The 19977-nt window shown below is 50.5% G+C and overlaps 1 protein-coding gene across 5 annotated transcripts in view; it reads right to left on the bottom strand.

Annotated features, from left to right (window-relative positions):
* Positions 1-19977, bottom strand: part of Gtf2ird1 (GTF2I repeat domain containing 1) — a 94342-nt gene that overhangs the window by 9965 nt on the left and 64400 nt on the right. For 3 of the 5 annotated variants that reach the window (XM_087903565.1, XM_087903564.1, XM_087903566.1), the window contains exons 12-23: positions 18930-18967; positions 18359-18439; positions 17586-17675; positions 16439-16528; positions 14789-14836; positions 13907-13972; positions 12026-12209; positions 10112-10161; positions 9861-10016; positions 8091-8174; positions 5622-5805; positions 4216-4244 (exon numbers count right to left, since the gene is read on the bottom strand). In XM_087903565.1, coding sequence (XP_087759691.1) covers positions 4216-4244; positions 5622-5805; positions 8091-8174; positions 9861-10016; positions 10112-10161; positions 12026-12209; positions 13907-13972; positions 14789-14836; positions 16439-16528; positions 17586-17675; positions 18359-18439; positions 18930-18967 — 1100 coding nt within the window. The remainder of the gene's footprint in view (positions 1-4215; positions 4245-5621; positions 5806-8090; positions 8175-9860; positions 10017-10111; positions 10162-12025; positions 12210-13906; positions 13973-14788; positions 14837-16438; positions 16529-17585; positions 17676-18358; positions 18440-18929; positions 18968-19977) is intronic. The other 2 variants (XM_087903568.1, XM_087903569.1) reach the window with 2 other exon arrangements.

Genomic DNA, 19977 nt, shown 5'->3' with positions numbered 1-19977 from the left:
CTATGACTACCAGGAAATGCAAACCTGACAGCATTTGGAAAACAAAACTCTTGATGCCTTGAAAATACACCCCCCCCACCGGCCTCCACACCAGACTGTTGACATAGCCCTGAAAGACAGAAAGCTGGCTCGGGATGTGACTCTATTGCTAGCGTGCTTGCCATAGCATGCAGGAAGCCCTGGGTTGCACGCGCAGGCATGGTGTACACACCTGTAATCCCAGCACTTCGCAAGTACAGTGGAGGCTGGAGGGTCAGAGTTCAAGGTCACCCTTGATGCCCTGCAAGTTTAAGGTAGCCTCGGATACCTGGGATTTCTGTTTCAGTTCACAGCTGTCTCCTTACCCTGACCTGGAGAAGGTCACCTCCCCAGGCTACACCCCAGCTTCCAGATGTGAGTGGCTTGTCACTGGAAAGAAAGACTCCACCCGCAGGCGGCCACTGGATTTGTGGAAACCAATCTGTAGCCATTTTTTTTTTTGAGGACTTCGACTGTGCACACTGTTTACATGTGTGCAGAGCCCATCTTCCCCTTCTCCCTCCAGTCTCCCTCCACAACGCTTACTAATCCCCCTCTTAGTAACCCTCCATGCTCCAGGGAGTTCTCTGGGATTCTACTTCCAACAGTCCTTCCCTACAGGGACCTCTGCGCCCCAGCTGGGGGATCCTTCCCGACACAGAAGGGACCGCACCTGCTCCCAGGACCTTTCCTCGACACAAGCTAAACTCAAAAGAGATAATGCCCTCCATCAGATTGCCTGTAGGCAAGTCTATAGTACAGTATCTTTCCTTCTTTCCTTCCTTTTTTCCCCCCTGAGACAGGGTTTCTCAGTGTAGCCTTGGCTGTGCAGACCAGGCTGGCCTCAAACTCACAAAGAACCGCCTGCCTCAGCCGCCTGAGAGCTGGGATTAAAGGCGTGCGTCACCACCGCCTGGCTGTAGTACATTTTCTTAATTAGTCATTGATTATAGGAGGACTCAGACCCACTGTGGGTGAGACCACCCCTGGGTATGTAGTTGTGGGGTGTATAAGAAAGCGGGCAAAGTAAGCTGTGGAGAGAAAGCCAGTCAACAGTGTTCCTTCATGGCCTCTGCAGCAGCTACAGGTTCCTGCTATGACTTCCCTCAGTGCCACTGTGAGGTGTGAGCTGAAATAAACCCTTTCTTCCTTAAGGTAGTTGTTTGTTTGTTTAACTGAGACAGTGTTTCTCTGTAGTTTTGGAGCCTGTACTGGAATTTGCTCTGTAGACCATGCTGGCCTCGAACTCAGAGATTCACCTGCCTCTGCCTCTCATGTGCTGGGATTAAAGGCATATGATGCCACCACCTGGTTTCCTAAGGTGTTTTTGATCACGGGGTTTATCACAGCAACAAAACCCTCAGTCAAGAGTGGCCCAGTGTGAAGGAGTGGCCCAGGTCTGTAATCCCAGCACTGTGGCGCGGAGGCAGGGGGATCCAAGTTTAAGATGATTCTCAGCTAAATGTCAAGTTCCAGGTTGGCCTGGTCTCTACGAGACACTGCCTCAAACCACAAACTGGCACGGGCTGGGGGTGGGGGCTAGAGACATGGCTCAGTGGTTGAGTGCTCTTTGCTCTTGCAGAAGAGCAGGGTTTGGTTCCCAGCACTCACAGTGGTTCACGACCATCTACAACTCCAGTTGCCTGACCTGCACAGACACTAGGCACACACAAGGTGCAGGGAAAACAAAGACATAACATAAATAAACCTAAAAAAAAAATAATAAAAATAACAGCAGTAGCAACAAACAAAAAACCGGGGCTGAGGAGAGAGCTCATGGGTAGGTGTTTATCTTGGAAACATAAAGACCTGAATTTGAGCCCCACAGCTTTCATAAAAAGCAGGACCTGCAGCCAGCCAAAAAACTTGCCCCAAAGCCTGAAGATCTGAGTGTGTACATGTGCACACACACACACAGAAAAACACACACACACACACTCAAAATCCAAAAAACAAACCCCCAAAGTAAACCAATTTCAAACTGGGAATTTAAGATTGTTAGGCAGGACCCATGTTATTACACACAGTGGCCATGAGAGGGCGACAACGAGGCACATAGCAGGATTGGTAGTGGGCAGGGTCACAAATTCAACCTGGATTCAGCAAAAAGTGAGTAAGACCTCCTTTCAAATCGTGGCCAGGCTATGAAAATGCTCTGTGACTTTGAGAAATTTTCTTTTTTTTTAAATATATTATTTATTTATTATGTATACAATAATCTGTCTGTGTGTATGCCTGAAGGCCAGAAGGGGGCACCAGACCGCATTACAGATGGTTGTGAGCCACCATGTGGTTGCTGGGAATTGAACTCAGGACCTTTGGAAGAGCAGGCAATGCTCTTAACCGCTGAGCCATCTCTCCAGCCCCTTGAGAAATTTTCCTAATCTCTCTGGTTTCCTCTTTCTTAACCTCTCTGAGACTGTTTCCTCCTGTGGCAAGTGGTGGCACACAACTATAATTTCAACATTCTGAAGGCTGAGGCAGGAGGATCCCAAATTTGAGATCAGTGTGGGATACATACGAAGACTCTGTCCCAAAAAAAGCAGGGTATGGAGGGCAGGCAGAGACCTGGGGGCTATAGTGGGTTGGCTGACAGATACGCTCGCTGGGTTTCTAGGTTCAGCCACACTTCCTGAAGAACAGGAGCAGGGCCACTCAGCAGTGACATTGGCTCAGGCAGTCACTTGTGTCAGGGCTGGCCATTGGCTAGGGTCTGACCAGGCTATCAGCCTGGAGCCAAGAGGCCTGCATTCACAATTGAACATAGGAGTCGGGATGGCGGTGGGGGTGGGAGCTTGTTATGGGGCCAGGCAGAATGGGGCTGGGTGACGGTCAGCCCAAAGGAAGGGGCTTTCTGGACCTCTCACTGGTGGGAAGGCAGCCCTCGGTGTTCACAAGTGCCCAGCTGCCCTCCTAAGGAAGCACGCATCCCCCTACTCCCCCCCACCCCGTGGGCTGCCTGCCAGCTCTGGCTCAGCCTCTGGCCACACCCAAGGCTGTCTCCATTGTGGGCACAGGATCCTAGAGTCCACCCAGGGAGCTGCTGTAGAGGGTATGAGACAGTCAGGAGGTTTTCTGTTTGTTTTAAAGTTCTTTTTAAGATAGGGTCTTGGCGGGTAGGGATATGGCAAATTTGATAGGTTCTTGCCTAGCATGCACGAGGCCCTGGTTCCAGCCCCAGCAGCACATAAACCAGGCATGGTGAAATTTATACATGTCATCTTAGCAAGCTTGACTTATCCTTGGCCCATTTCCTCACTGCGAGATTCTAGGCAGGGGCTCTACCACTGAACCACACCCCAGCTCCTCACTAGGGGATTCTAGGCAGGTGCTCTACCACTGAGCCACACCCCAGCCCCTCACTGGGGGATTCTAGGCAGATGCTCTACCACTGAGCCACACCCCAACCCCTCACTGGGGGATTCTAGGCAGATGCTCTACCACTGAGCCACACCCCAACCCCTCACTGGGGGATTCTAGGCAGATGCTCTACCACTGAGCCACACCCCAACCCCTCACTGGGGAATCCATAGGAGCTCTTTTCTTTTTCTTTTGTTTGTTTGTTTTTTTTTTTTTTTTGAGACAGGGTTTCTCTGTGTAGTCCTGGCTGTCCTGGAACTCACTCTGTAGACCAGCCTGTCCTTGATCTCGGGAGATCCATCTGCTTGTGCCTCCCTGATGCTGGGGTTAAAGGTTGCGCCCCTAAGCTCAGCTTTTTCCTTTGTTCTTTTGAGTTGGTCTTTCACTGGCCTGGGAGCTTTCTCAACAGACCAGGCAGGCTGGTCGGTGAGCCTCAGCAATCTGCCTTTCTCCACGCCCTGGCACAGGGATCACAAGTATGTGTCATCATATGCAGTTTTCGTGGGTCTCCGGGATCAAACCCAGGTCCTCGCGCTTGCACAGTCAGTACTTTATAGACTGCGTGATCTTCCCAGCTCCCCAACCCCTCACATCTCACCACCAAGCCCCTGCACCCTGTGGACAACACTCATACATTTGTCACCAATTTCTTCCACGTACTGAGTTAGGCCCCTTAGAGTTCAAGGGACCTGCAACCTCTGACTGGGTGAAGCCCATGTCTGTGGCTTCAGTGTTAGGACCCCAGGTCTGGCTCCTTAGTGAGGCAGTTGTGTCCCATGGTGGACTGAGCTCTGAGCTCCCATAACTGTGTGTGCAAACACACAGAATACCACTTACCAGGCTTTGGGATGAGTCCTTGGAATGGCCTGGAAGGGAAACAGAAGTGGGGTTTCAGAGGAAAGGCAACAGGGACAAGACTGCCACCAGGTACATGACAACACTCGTTTGCCAAGGAATCGGTAGCAAATGCCTAGGGCCCATTTCACAGATAATCAGCATTTAATGTTCGATTCTTTCAGAGAGGATCCCTTGCAGCCCAGGCTAGTCTTGAACTCCCTTTGTTGTAGCCGAGGATGGCCCAGAACTTCTGATCCTCTTGTCTCTACTTCCTGAGTGCTGTGGTTGCAGGTGTCACCACCGCTGAGCGGGTCTATGTGGGACTGGGGATGAAAGCCAGGGAGGGCTTCGTGCGCGCTGGACCACACAGAACCAACCAAGCCACACCCCATTGCTGTTTTCTTTCCTGAGAAGGGGTCTCACAGAACTGGGGTTAACGTTAACTCATAACCCTCCTGGCTCCACTTCCTGAGTGTTGGGAGAAGAAGCATGCTTTGGCATCCGAACCATTTGTGTGTATGAGGTAGGGCGTGGCAGGTACTTTTGCCTGTGCGTGCATGTGTATGTGTACGCACATGCGCAAGCACACGCGCATACGCACGCGCATGCATGCCAGAGAGGAACTTCAAGCGTCTTCCTCAATCATTTTACATCTTGCTTTTTTTTTCCTTTCTTTTTTCTATTTTTATTTAAGGAAAGGTTCCCCACCTGGCTAGACTGGCCAGCAAGCAGACCTCTGGAACCTTCTCATCTTTTTCCCTAATATGCCAGTGCTGGGGCTATAGATACAAGCTGGCCTGCCCACACTTCTACATGGAGGCCGAGGTTCAGGTCCTCATGCTTGTCCAGTACACACTTCCCCACTACACCAACTCCCGAGCTCCAGAAACCACATTTCAACAAGATGCCCAGGTCATGTGTGTGCACATAATTTTTGCTTTCTGGGGGGGCTGGGTATGCCTAAGGGGCAGCTGCAGGGCATACAGTTAGAAGGGTGGTTGGTCTCCTGAGCCCTGTCTGGTCTGCAGTCCCTCCCTAATGCCCTGTGGTGGCAGTTTGAAGGAAAATGGCCCTCAAAGGGGGTGGCACTATTGGGAGGTGTGGCTTTGGTGGAGGCAGTGTGTCACTGTGGAGGCGGGCTTTGAGGTCTCTTGCTTAAGCCTCACTCAGTGTCTCAGTCGACTTCCCTTTGCCTGCAAGAACTCTGCAGGATTCTCAGCTACCTCTCCAGTACCACATCTACTTGCACGCCGCCATGCTTGTTACCATAATGATAATGGACTGAACCTCTGAAACTGTAAGCGAGCCGCCCCAATTAATTTTGTTTTTTAAGAGTTGCCCTGGTCATAGTGTCTCTTCCCAGCCAGTATAGTCGTCTCAACTCTTCCCCTTCCTCATCCAAGTACCTGGTGACTGTGAACTTGATCTTGTCAGCCACGGCGAGGATCCTTTCCAGGTTCTGGGAGCCAAAGGTGCAGGGCTTGCGGAACGGGATCCCGGGAGGCAGGCCCTCGATGATTACCGAGCCTGGATTGCTTTTGATTCGTTTGTAGGGTACCTGTACTGGGTATTTGATGCCCAAAGCTTCGCCTGGATACAAGAAGGACAGTTGTCCCAGTTAGGAGGAAGCAGGGGAACAGGGCGTGCGGCCTAAGTACACGAGGGTCTCTCCCAGGGGCATAAGGCCCTTTGCGGAAGGCTCTAGACCAGTGGTTCTCAACCTTCCCAATGCTGTGACCCTTTATAATTCAGTTCCTCATGTGGTGGTGACCCCCAACGATAACATTATTTCACTGCTACTTGTGGTGGTTTGAAAAAAATGGCCCCCAAAGGGAGCATCACTATCAGGAGGTGTGGCCTTGTTGGAGGAAAGGTGTCACTGTGGGAGCAGGCTTTGAGGGCTTTCTCTCAAGTTTCGCTCAGTGTGACAGTCGGTTCCCTATCGCCCGAGTCAAGATGTAGGACTCTCAGCTCCAGCCCCACATCTGCCTGCACGCTGCCTTGCTCCCCTCCATGATCCTCTGAAACTGGAAGCGAGCCACCCTCAATTAAATGTTTTCTTGATAAGAGTCGCCGTGGTCATGGGGTCTCTTCACAGGAATAGGAAACCCTAACTAAAACACGACTTTGTAATTGTAATTTTGCTACCGTTATGGACTGGAGGGTAAAAATATCTGATATGTAGGATATCTGATATGAAATTCTCAAAGGGGTTGTTGTGGCCCACAGGTTGAGAACCACTGCCGGAGGAGATGTACATGGATAGTGCTGGAGGTTAATTATCTGTGTGGGGCAGGGAGTTTCCGGTGTGAATCCAGGCTGGGTAGGCCTTGAGGGCAGAGCAGGAAGGTGTGGGTCCAGGTGCTGGCCAGAGCAGGGCTTACTAACTCTCAGACTCTAGGTTGCACCGCGCACCTTCCTCCAGGATGGGAGCCCTGAAGCATCTGCTTTCCTCCAGACTGCGGTACTCAGAGTCAGAGTCAGGACCCACACGGAGTGAATGGGCAGGCCCCACCCAGCAGCGAGGGGGAGACAAAGCCAGAAAGGGTGCTGTCCTGAGACCAGGAATAACAGATCCACTGTGTACTTAGTCTCAGGCCCCTTCCCTTCTTTCTTTCCCGCAGTTTCTTTTGAGATAAGAGTCTTATTAAGTAGCCTTAGCTGGCCTGGGACTCTCTATGTAGACCAGGATAGCCTCAAACAGAGGTCCATCAGCTTCTGCCTCCCAAGGGCTGGGATTAAAGGCTTGATCTACTGATAGAGTTCTCGGACAGTCAAAGCTGTTACACAGAGAAACCGTCTCAAAATACCAAATCCCAAACCAACCAAACAAAAAGAGAGCCATTTCTCCATACCCACCATCTCTTTTTAAAGTGTTGGTTTTTTTTTTTTTTTGGTTTGTTTGTTCTGAGACAGGGTCTCATATAACTCAGGCTGACTTCAACATGCAATGTAGCTGGGGATGACCTTGAACTTCTGATCCTCCTGCCTTTACTTCCTGAGTGCTTTCCATCACGCCAGATCATGTGGTGCCATGGATTGAACCTAGGGCTTCACACACACTCAGTAAGTAGCCTACCAACCGAGCCACACCCCAGTCTCTATTAAAAAAATTTAAATATATTTTATTTATGTGTGTACATATGTGTGAGCACCCGTGTGCACATCCCAGGCGCACACGGTGGAGGCAAGAGGGCAGCTTGCAGTTTCTGGTTCTCTTCCTTCACTATGTGGGTTCCGGGGACCAAGCTCCGGTGTCAAGCTGGCAGCCAACACCTTTACCCTGGAAGCCAGCTCACCAGTGAGCACTGCACCCCACTCTCTCTGCCTCAACAAAACCCGTATCCTGTAGTTCCTGCTTCCACTTCCCAAGTGATGAAACTGCAGGTGTACACCACCCACACCTTCCACGACAGGTCTGGTTTCTATGACGCCATGTCCCCAGCACCCGGCAAAGAGCGGATGCTCGAGAAGTAGATACGAGCTGGTCAGACAACTCGGTGTGCATGGGCGGCTGCCCCCAGACCTGGAAGACTGAGTTTGATTCCCAAGACCCCACATGGTCGAATGAATCAACCAATTCCTCTGAGTCTGATTACCATGTTTGTCCTGGGGTACGTGCACACCCACATACCCGTATACTCACTCAATCATCAATCAATCTTTTTTGTTTTGTTTTGTTTTTTGAGACAGGGTTTCTCTGTAGCTTTGGAACCTGTCCTGGAACTAGCTCTTGTAGACCAATTAATCAATTTTTTTAAAGAAGGGAGAAGAAATACCCAAACCATAGACCAACCTCTTGGCCAAATGTGAAGTTGGCCACAGGCAGGAAGCTGCCCACTTCTCCTTTTACCTGACCTCTGCCTGTAACTTACCATATTTCTTGTTAAACAGGTCTTGGACTTGTTCCCTAAGCGTGTTGGCAATGTCGATCCGTGAGAGTCTGGTGTCGTAATTTTCTGCAAAGTACAATTACGGACAGAGGTTGTTACATTAAAAGGCACTTGGTGACTTTTACAGGAACACGATTTCCTAATTACAGCGAACTCCTTCTCGGGCAATTAGCAGGTCTTTGGAGTGGGCTCCTCAGAGTCCTTCAGAACCAGTCTCCACGAGACTGTGTGCATTTTGTTGTTTTTTTTCCTGGAAGGACTCACACTGTTGCGCCAACAGCAATGAGATGAAATTAAGTTAATTGTTGACATTTGAAAACCAACAAACTAATAAATTAGCCTGGAAGTCTGTGTCCTTGGCTGGGTGGGAGCTGGAGAAAGGGCTTCAAAAAGCTCACAGGGAGGCAGAGTACTAGAACGGGAGTATCAACCCAGGGCTGTTTACTATTTGGCTGCACAGAGGACAGAGCCCAGGGCCTTGCAGAAAATACAGAAATGCTCTCCCACTGAGCCACGCTATTAGTCCCTCACTGGGGGATTCTAGGCAGGTGCTCTACCACTGAGCCACACCCCAGCCCCTCACTGGGGGATTCTAGGCAGATGCTCTACCACTAAGCCACACCCGTGCCCCTCACTGGGGGATTCTACACAGGGGCTCTACCACTGAGCCACACCCCAGCCCCTCACTGGGGGATTCTAGGCAGGGGCTCTACCACTGAGCCACACACCAACCCCTCACTGGGGGATTCTAGGCAGGGGCTCTACCACTGAGCCACACCCCAGCCCCTCACTGGGGATTCTAGGCAGGTGCTCTACCACTGAGCCTCACCCCAGCCCCTCACTGGGGGATTCTAGACAAGGGCTCTACCACTGAGCCACACCCCAGCCCCTCACAGGGTGGGAAGGCCTCTAGACAAGGGCTAGCATTCTTTAGGTGGTGCTGATTAAGGACCCCCATGTACCAGCATATCACGACTGCACCTTTGACCTCAGGGAGGCTACATCCTGGCCTGGCCTTAAGAGAGGAAGGGTATGGACGGCAGGGGAAGGAGGAAATGACCTCTGGGACCGTCCTGGCAGCATAGGTGAGGCAGGATACATAAGCTCCCCTCGCTGTTCCAGCTGCCTAGGAAGGGCGAGGCACCAAGGTGACCAGTGGCCGGTCCTCTCTGAGGTCTGCTAACTCCAGCGTTGGCCACCACTGCCCTTCTAAACTCCTCAGAAGTATGGTGACCGAGAAGGGGCCACCTGGTGACAGTCACCCTGGGACTCACACCAGCCATGCCCATTAGTCCTCTAAACCGTGCACACGTAGGTTAAGTTCTCAGCTGTATCCCTATTGACAGCAGGGATGTTGGTTGGCCTCACCCTAAAGGGTGCCAGGAGCCTCCTGCTGGGCCAGTTGCAAGCCCCCTTTAACAGTTTCCTATATCCCACTGCTTGCCTTCCTGCCTGCCTCTCTGGCTCTCCCTGGCTACCGTCCACTCCTTTGGTTTCAAAAGAGCCGAGCGGATGAATAACTACAGAAGGACAGATGGCTACTACCTGGATAGAGAAGCCATCTCAGGAGTCCTGTGTCTGGACGTCCCCTTCCTGACAGCCACACTCTAACTCAGACACACCAGGCTAGTCAAGTACCCAAGAGACCACGGATGGGGTCCAACCTCTTCCCACGTCCACCGTCACCCCCAGGCTAAAGCCACTCGAAGTTACAACCCTGGAATGCCTAAGTTTGCACGGGCCTAAACTTACCTTGAAGGCCCTGTCTCTTCGGGGTCTCGTCCACAAGACGGTCCCAGGAGTCCCTCTCTGGGGGTGGGGTGGGGAGAGAAGGCAGGTGAGGAGGGAGCACCTGGGGTCTCAGGTGGCATCGAGGGGGCAAACCCGACAGGGGCAGTGGGGAAACGCCTAAGGTGGGGGATAGGACAGGGGCATCAGGACGGGGTATGGCAGAGACTCGGTGCCCTCCCGTGCCCACCTGTGTCTCGCCCACGCCCAGGTACCTTGAGTCTCGGTTACGGGCTCTTTGACACCGTCAGTGAGCAGTTCGGGTCTAGAAAACATAACCGGTGCCATCAATGAGGTTTGTCCAAGCAGCCGAGGGCTGTTCAGCCCAAGCTTCCGGGCACAGATCTGTGCAATGGGTTTCCCCTAGCCCTGGCCAACATAGCATTAAGGTCCTTGCCACACTGGGGTAGCCATCCTGGTTGACGGGAATTGTCAACAGCTCTGAGCTCTGAGGTTCTTCATGGGGACTGGCGAATGCCCTCTGCTGTGGACATCATCCAATCCCTACTGCCTAGCGTTGAAACGCACAGCCTCTATGTGTGGGTGAGTGACTGCCGGGGAAATGATGTGTGCAGGGGCAAGGGAGAGGCCAGAGGTGAACAACTGGTATCTTCCTTAGTTGTTCTTCATGTTTTTGGGGTAAGGTTTTATTTTTTAATTGTGTGTGTGTGTGTGTGTGTGTATGTGTGTGCGTATGTAAAATCATTGAAGCCTGGGTTACAGATGGTTATGAGTTGCCCAACCAGGACTCTGGGAACCAAACTCAGGTCCCTTCAAGAGCATTGATAACATTCTTAGCCACTGAGCCATCTCCAGTCGCTCCACCTTATATTTTGAGACAGGGTCTCTCCCTGAACCTGTAACCTACGTATGTGGTCACATTGGCTAAGGATCCTCCTATCTCTGCTTACTCAGCACTGGGGGTTACAGGTTTGCAACACCTTCTCTGGTTCTTCTTCTTCTTTTGTTTTTTTTTTTAGTACTAGTAGGGTCCTGGGGATTGAACTCAGGTCCCTAGGCTTGCACAGTTCGCACGTTACTGACTGAGCCTCCTCTAAAGTGTTTCTCTTGTTTTGTTTTTGTTAAGATGAAGTACTGTGATACAGTCTAAACTCCACATCAGTGGTTCTCAACCTGTGGGTCAAGACCCCTTGAGAGTGTGTGTGTGTGTGAGTGAAATGACCCTTTCAAAGGGGGGAGGGTCACCCAAGACGACTGGAAAACACAGATATTTGCATTACAACAGTTTCTAACAGTAGCAACACCACAGTTATGAAGTAGCAAAGAAAATAATTTTGTGGTTGGGGGTCACCACAACAGGAGGAACTGTACTAAAGGGTTGCAGAGTTAGGATGGTGAAGAACCACTGGTCTATATCATCCTGCCTCGGCCTCCCAAGTGCTGCTCTATAGTTACGAATCGTCACACCCAGCTCTAATATAGTCTAGAATCGGTAGGGCATGGTGGTAATTCCAGAGCACTTGGGAGACTGAGGCAGGAAGATCAACTGGGCCAGCCTGAGCTATCCACTGAGTTCTAGAGTAGCCTGAACTAGCAATTAAGATCCTGTCTTAAGGACAAAAATAAAACAAACCCCCAAAACAACAATAACAAAATCAAAACCCAAACACACTTAAATAAAAAACAAAGTAAATAAAGTTAAGGACAGTTGGGCAGTGATGGCACACGCCTTTAATCTAAGAGCTCAGGAGGCAGAAGCAGGAAGATTTCTATGAGTTTGAGGCCAGACTGGTCTACAAAGAAAGTTTCAGGACAGCTAGGACTGTTATACAGAGAAAAGCAAAACAAAAACAAATAAACAAAAAACCAAGCCAAACTAAACAAAAACTAACCAAACAAACAAACAAAAAAACAAAACAAAATGAAAAAAAAAAAGATTTTGAAATCTGAACAATAGGAAGGTGCCAGTTTGGTGCTGGGCAGTTCTGACGGTGTCCTTCATGGGTCTAGCCAGCATTTCCCCCCCTTTTTTTCTATTTTTTTTTTAACTTCATTTCATCTCTCTGGACCCACCCATAAACCTACACTCTTTTCTTTCTTGAGACAGCATCTCACTATGTAGCCTTGGCTAGCCTGCAACCTGCCACCACACCAGGCTCAGCCCTTACCTCTTGATGACAAACTGAATGCTGTTGCTGGCTTCCAGAATCTTCCTAAGCTTGGCAATTCCAAAGCAGTTGGGTCTGCGAAGAGAGATGCCTTCAGGCAGACCCAGTACAAACAGCTCCTTGGGGTGCATCAGGAACTTGGAGTAGGGTACCTTGACTGGCTCCGAGGTACCGATGGCTTTGGCTGTAAAGACATGGCTACTGTAAGGCCACCTGGAGCCTCAACTCCTGTCCCCACCCATCTGTGGGAACTGCAGGCGGCAGAACATTGGAGGCGGCACTCAGTTGAACCCCATAAACTTGCCAGAGGGGAGAAAAGTACACCTAGCCTGTAGGTAGGAGGCAAGTCCCCAGGGGAGGGGACTTGTCTACAGGCATACAGCCTGGGAATGTGAATCCCAAGGCCACTCTTAAATCACACCTACATAGTACAGAAACCACAGAGTATTGCTGGGCTAGGACGGTGGGTCCCTCGTTCCCCTCCCCACCTGCAAAAACCCCAAATCCTCACACAGCCCCACAGCATGTCAGATCTAGGACTAGTACTATCTGAGGCTCTCTGCCCCTGAGCTAGCTTGGTGCCCTGAGCTAGCCTCATCACTGCAGCAGGTTTCACATCTCCTCATTTGTAAAATGGGTCTTAGAATACGAGGACTGGGAGGAAGGGAGGAGAGAGAGTGTGAGAAGAGCCAGCCCCCGGCAAACTCAAGGAGCTAGAGAGAAGAGGCTTCTTCAATCTTGCTCTCGCCTGGACTCTGTTGTTTTATTATAGAGCTGTGGATGGAACCCAGGGCATCATAAGTGCTAAACAAGCACTTTATTACCGAGCCACAATCCCAGCCCCTCACTGAGGGATTCTAGGCAGGTGCTCTACCACTGAGCCACACCCCAGCCTCTCACTGGGGATTTTAAGCAGGTACTCTACCACTGAGCCGCACCCCAGTCCCTCACTGGGGGATTCTAGGCAGGGTCTCTATCACTGAGCCTCACCCCAGCCCCTCACTGGGGGATTCTAGGCAGGTGCTCTACCACTAAGCCACACCCCAACCCCTCATTGCAGGAATCTATGTAGGAATTCTCTACCACTGAGCCATGCCCTGACCCCTCTCACTGGTAGAGTATAAGAAAACACTGCAGCATTGAGTCAAACCCTTCACTTTTCTGGTTTCCAGAGAAAGTTAATTCTGCTGTGAGTTCCCAGGAAGGCCTGTAGCTGTGGATGAGGCTGATTGACAGCACATGAGCCAGGGAATGATCTGGAGGAAAGGTCTGTGGACCAACAGGCCAATGGGGTGGGATTCTCTGCTGGAGGCTGTTGCCATGGGTGTAGGTACCCAGGTTTCTTCCCCTTTTGTTCATGGCGATTTGCAGGGCCGTTTTTACCTCTGGCTCCCTGGCTTTTCTGCTCTTGCACTGGCCTGAGGGTATAGCTTAGAAAGAACTTGGCCCTCTTTTGTTATGGTAATTCCACCTGTAAACAAGGTTCCAGCCGCAGGCCTCAGGCGCCTGCCACCGCAGCTGCTTCTGGCCTTGGGCACCGGGGCACCTGTCATCCTCTTCCACTGCTCCTGATGGGAAGGGGTTTTGCCCTTTTGCCCCCTGGCCCCCTAGTATATATACCCGACTTGAGTTTAATAAAGTTGCCATTTACTCTTTGGTGAATGAGCAAGGTCTCTTTGTGTCTGTGTGTTTCAACCCTTAGGATATTCATCCATTCTCGTGGGCTTGGTTCGGGAAAGCCCGCGCCTGTTCCGAGGTCTGGGTATTCACAGAAAAGTGCAGGCAACACATGGGAGAGCTATCTGGACTCAAGTGTTCCCATCCTGAAGACGGGTCCCAACTCTGTCTTTGTCCTGAAGGCCTGTCCCTTTCCCTACTTACCATATTTAGTGTTGAACAGCATCTCCACCTGCTTCCGCAAGGGCCGGATCACATCACCAGGACTTTCTGGAAGGCAAAGGCAGTGTGCTGAGTTTCCTGGGTGCAGAAACTTCCTGCTCCTTAACTCACACTCCCAGCTCTGGAGGTATTAGGAATTACCTCGTGGTGAAACTTTGGAAAGGACAAGGAAATGGCAGCTCTACCCAAGCCCTTAATTCCTGGATTTTGCACACCTGATTTTGAAATGTGCCACAGTGGAGATCTAGAAGGTTCTGTGGTTGTTCTCGGGTAGCATCACTTTTAGATCAGCTCAATGAGTGACCTAACTTGGTGGGTGCAAAGTAAGCCTGTAATTTGCATACACTACCACCAGGGGGTGCAGTAAACATTTCCTAATAGTTTACAGGGATCCTGTCAACATCAAGCTGGGTTCTACAAAGTGGCATTCATATCATTGGCTGCGGGGCTGTTTTAATATAGGGGCAGACACATTATTGATTAGATTACACTCTTACCTTGGCCTTTCTACACACCCTGACTTGCTCTTAGCACAGAGAGAAAAGGCAGTTTTTCTCACAAAGTCTTCTATACAGAAACCCAGCTTTATATAGTCAAGTCTAAAATCTCACCCAGGAAAATGAGGGGCACGTTCTGCTGAGAATCCTACACGGAAAGCAAGTGGCTATGTGTGTAAACCAAAGCTTAAACTTTATCCTGACAGACGCCTGCCAGTTCCAGCATAGTCTAGAACTGGTATAGCACACACAGGACTCCCAGTCCAAATGCAGGGTGCTGGAGAGAGAGGATGGAGTGGAGGGGAAATTGCTCATAGGGATGGAGTGCACATGGAGAAGGAATTATGGAAGACAGACAGGGTCTCACCTTCTGCCGGCCTCTCTTCTGGCCATGGCTCCTCACTGGGACCTTTGTCTAGGAGAAAACAGGATGTTAAGAAACCACGTTCATGCTGGGCGGTGGTGCTGCACACCTTTAATCCTAGCACTCGGGAGGCAGAGACAGGAGGATCTTGGTGAGTTTGAGGCCAGCCTGGTCTACTGAGTGAGTTCAAGAACAGCCAGAGCTGTTCGACAGAGAAACCCTGTCTTAAAAAACCAAAATCAATGGGCTGGAGAGATGGCTCAGAGGTTAAAAGCATTGCCTGCTCTTCCAAAGGTCCTGAGTTCAACTCCCAGCAACCACATGGTGGCTCACAACCATCTGTAATGGGGTCTGGTGCCCTCTTATGGCCTGCAGGCATACACAGACAGAATATTGTATACATAATAAATATTTAAAAAAAAAAACAAAAAACAAATCAAACCAACCCACCAAACAACGACAACAACACAAAGCATGTTTATCATCTCAACTAGAGGAAGGAAAACCAGGACAGACAGCCTCAGCTCTGAGGCAAAGTAGAACACCCCCAGATGGGATTGGGACAACCCATGCCATTCAAACCCAAAGTGACAATCATGATATATGGACCCCGTCCAGGGACCGGCCCCAGCCATTCTATTCTAGACACAGAAGATGTGGAAGATTAGGAAAGTATGACATCAGAGATTAACAAACCAGTGTAGGGAGGTTCGCACCTGTGATCTTAGCAACTCAGAGTCCGAGGGTGGAGGCTTGGGAGTTTGAGGCCAGTCTGAGAGACACAGTGAGACTATGTCTCAAAAAGACACCAAGGGCCTGGGACACAGCTCAGCATATCACACTTTCCTGGCACGCACTGGGCCCTGGGTTCCATTCCCAGCACCAAAAAATACAAAAGCACCAAAAAATACATATACAAAATGTCCATAATGCAAACACACATATGCACACGCACATTACAAAGGCTGTGCATTGTTGTATAATTCCAGCACAAGGAGGCTGAGGCAGGAGGACTGTGGATTACAGCCGGGGCCATGTAGCAAGAACCTGTCTCAAAATCTGTGGTGATACACACCAGCAATTAGATTTAATTGTTGAAAAAGTGCTTTTAGCGCTGAGCCATCTCTCCAGCCTCCATTTCTTGGTATTTTGAACCTCCTGGGAAGACTGTCTCAATAAGGGGTTGTCTAAATCAGACTGGCCCATGGGCATCTCTTTGGAGGACTGTATTTAATGGTGTAGGAAGACTCAGACTAAAAGAGAGTGGTCCCACTCCTGGGCCTGGGTCCTGAATTGTAAAACAGAGAAAGCAGAAGAAGTAGGGAGGGGGGATGCATCTGTTCTCTCGGTTCTTGACCGTGGATGCAATTGATATGACTAGTGGCCTCAAGTTCCACCATCTTGACTTCCCCCCACAGAGTTGGACTGTAGATTATAGCTGGGAACTGGGAGCCATCTAAACCCTTATGTTGGGTTTGTTACTATCTCTGATCACACAAAAGAAATCAAACAGGAAAACTTGTCATCCCAGCAACGTGGGAGGCCGAGGCTTGGGAGTTTGAGGCAAGCCTGGGCTACACGGCCAGTTCAGGACTGGCTGCACAGCTTAGTAAAATCCTATCTCAGAACATAAAAAGGAAGAAATACACGTACACGTAGGGCTGGGGACGCAGCTCAGCTGGAGAGTGCTTTCCTGGGATGTGTGAGGTCTTAGGCTTGAAACAGAGCACACCTTTAGGTTATCTGTATAAGACACAAGAAAAACAGAAAGGACTCTCCTGGGGCTGGGGAGATGGCTCGGTGGTTAAGAGCAATCACTGTTCTGAAAGAGGACCTGAGTTCAGTTCCCAGCACCCGTATCAGGTGGCTCACAACTGTCTATAACTCCAGCTCCAGAGGAACTAATGCCCTCATTTGTCCTCTGACAAAGCAAAGTATTTATTTATTATTTACTTATTTTTTGAAGACAGGGTTTCTCTGTGTAACAGGTATGGCTGCCCTGGGACTCACTTTGCAGATCAAGTTGGCCTCAAACTCACAGAGATCCACTTGCCTCTATCTCCTAAGAGCTGGGATTAAAGGCATGTGCCACCACCGTCCGGCTATTTTATGTATGTATGTATGTATGCATGTGGCTGTGTATGTGTGTGAGGAGGGCACATGCATGCCATAGCAGACACATGGAGGTCACAGAACAACTAGGAGGTGTGGAGGTGTCTCTCATTACACCCTGTGAGTCCCAGGCATCTAACTCAGGTCATCAGACCTACACAGCAAGTGCCTTTACCTGCCGAGCTGTCCCCAGCCCCCATTTTTGGTCTCATGTAGCTTAGGGGGGCCTAGTACTCCCTACACAGCCAAGGATGACCTTGAACTTCTGATCCTCCTGCCTCTATTCCCCCAAGTGCTAACACCCCACCACAACTGGCTTTTTGGGGGAGGTATTTTTACCTTTACAGTTTTTCACCCCTGAAGGGCCAGGCATGGAACCCAATCCCTCGAACGCGCTACACTAGCCTTCTGCTTCTAGGTTTCAAGCCCAACAAATGAACTGACACGCAGACTGAGGTCCCACCCCTGAAAGTAGTTTATCAAGTGCAAATATTTCAAAATCCAAAACACACCCCAAGTTGCAGACACGATGATCCCACATACAGCATACTCCTGGTGTGCTGAGCCTTCTCTACCAAAGGCACTTGACTTCAAGAAAAACTTAGGGGCTCCCCGATCCACCCGTCCCTCCCTGTAGCTCCCCAAGGTGGTAGGTCCCCAGCATGGCCAGCCCCGGCCCACCTCTTACCAGCCGGTATTTCCATCCCATAACCGGAATCCTCTGAGGGCAGATGCCCAGGTAGCGAGTCGGTCATCTCCTCAGAAGTTGGGGAAGGGTCTAAAGGAAACAGCAAATGGTGAGAGCATCTTTAGCATCTTTTACAAGTCCTGTTCATCGCAGTCCCGCGGAGGCCCCCATGGGCCAAGCAGGTCTACAGACCAAGATGCCAAAGAAACCCATGCAGCCAGATGTGGTACAGCCTGTGATCTGATGACTTCAGATCTCAGGAAGGTGAAGTAGCAGGACTGAGAGCTTAACGCCTCCCTGGGCTACAGAGTGGGTTCAGGGCTGGCCCAGGCAACACAGAGATCTTGTCTCAAAATAAAAAGTAAGAAAGGGGCTGTGGCTCAGTGGTAGAGCAGCTGCCTAGAATCCCCCAGTGAGGGGTTGGGGTGTGGCTCAGTGGTAGAGCCCCTGCCTAGAATCCCCCAGTGAGGGGCTGGGGTGTGGCTCAGTGGTAGAGCCCCTGCCTAGAATCCCCCAGTGAGGGGCTGAGGTGTGGCTCAGTGGTAGAGCCCCTGCCTAGAATCCCCCAGTGAGGGGTTGGGGTGTGGCTCAGTGGTAGAGTGCTTGCTCAGCACATGAAAGACCCCAGGCTATATCTCAAACACTGGGAGGAAAAAGTCAACCCAGCCGCAATGGTCTGATGGAGTAGGCCCGGGAGCAGAGCGGCACAGTCTCTGCCAACATGTCCGCACAGGAACAGGAGCACCGACAGTCCTTTGATGTGCGTCTCTTACCTGGAACAGTAACCTGAATGATGTCCAGCTCCTCAGGCTCAATTTTGATGGGTCTCAAAATTCCTAGCTCTCCTGAGGTTCCTGCAAAGAGAACAAGAGGGATCCCATCAGGCAGGGGCAGGGGCACGCCACACAAAGGCAAGTCTCTCCAGAACATTCCCATGGCTGTGGATTGACAGAACTAGGAAAAGTCATTTTGGACCCTTGGCTCCTTCCTGCCCGGATCAGGAAGGACCAGGTTGGTCCTTGGATAAACTCAGGTCAAACCTGGCACCTCTAATTTAGAGCTTACATTAAAGTCCATGGGGTAGAAGATGGAGTTGCTTGTCTATGGGTACAAAGATAGATTGCCAGGACTCGGCTTATACTCCCCTCCGCTCCCCAGAGAGTTCCCAGCATGCTCTGATGCTTGCCTTGTGAGGCTTTGGGGATGGCCATGGGAAGAGGACAATCCCAAGTACTGAGGGTTCACAGCCCAGGCAGGTCTCCTCCTGGCTGTCAGCAGGAGATTAGCAGCCACCCTCCCAGTTCTACAGCCATAACTATCATACGCAAGGGAGACGCTGCTCACCTGGCCCACAGTCTTCAGAGACACTGCTCTTGTCTGACCTGAGAAAGAAAGATGGGGAAATGACCTAGTGGCGACCTTGTCCTGAGCCCTCTGCCCAGCACGGCTCTGCCCACAATTCAGAAATACCCACCCCATCCCCCAAAACGTGAGTGTTACAGAACTCATCTGTGACCTCAGTACTTGAGAGAAACACACAGGAGGATTGCCGGGAGCTCAAGACTCTATTATAAAGTTTGTCTAAGAAAAACAAACTAAGGGGCTGGAAAGCAGGCTTGGAACTTACGACGGCTTTGCTGTTCTTGTAGAGAAACCTAAGTACAGTTCCCGGTATCCACATGGGGGGTTCACAATCATCTATAACTCTAGCTCTCGTGTACCCAATGCCCTCTTTGGGCACCCACAGGCATCGGTGCACACACGGTGCATATGGACACATTCAGGCACACATATATACACATAAAATAAAAATAACCTTAAACCAGGCACATGCCTTTAACACCAGCACGTGGGAGGCAGAGGCAGGCAGACCTCTGTGAGGTCGAGGCCAGCCTGGTTTACAAAGTGAGTACCAGGATAGCCAAGGCTACACAGAGAAACTCGGTCTCAAAAAAACACAAAACACACAAAAAATAAAAATAAACTCAAGACCAGGTATGATGGAGCATGCCTTTAGTCCCTGCGTAGGGAGGCAGAGGCATCTGGATCTTTATCACCCAGAGCCTGGTATACAATGAGTTCCAGGATGGCCAGAGATATACACAGCGAGGATTTGTCTCAATAAAATAAAATAAAATAAAACAAAACATTAACAAGAAAATAAAAACACCACACATCCTGGACCCCATGCTCCCACAGCGTGGGGCTAACTGCCCTATGTTAGCATCAGGTCCCAGCTTCCCAGGGTCATGTTCCCACTCTCGTCTCCATCTCTCTGGCCAGCATGCGTTCCACAGCTCAGGGCCTGAGCTGGCCAGTTTAGGAGTCTCCAGGCTCATCAAGAGTAACTGAATGGTGCTTGGGGGGAAGGGGCGGGCGGCTAGGGACTGTA

Source organism: Myodes glareolus, chromosome 2 (assembly GCF_982192425.1).
Source record: "Myodes glareolus chromosome 2, mMyoGla1.1, whole genome shotgun sequence".
NCBI lineage: Eukaryota > Metazoa > Chordata > Mammalia > Rodentia > Cricetidae > Myodes > Myodes glareolus.
This window is presented reverse-complemented; position numbering and strand designations above follow the sequence as displayed.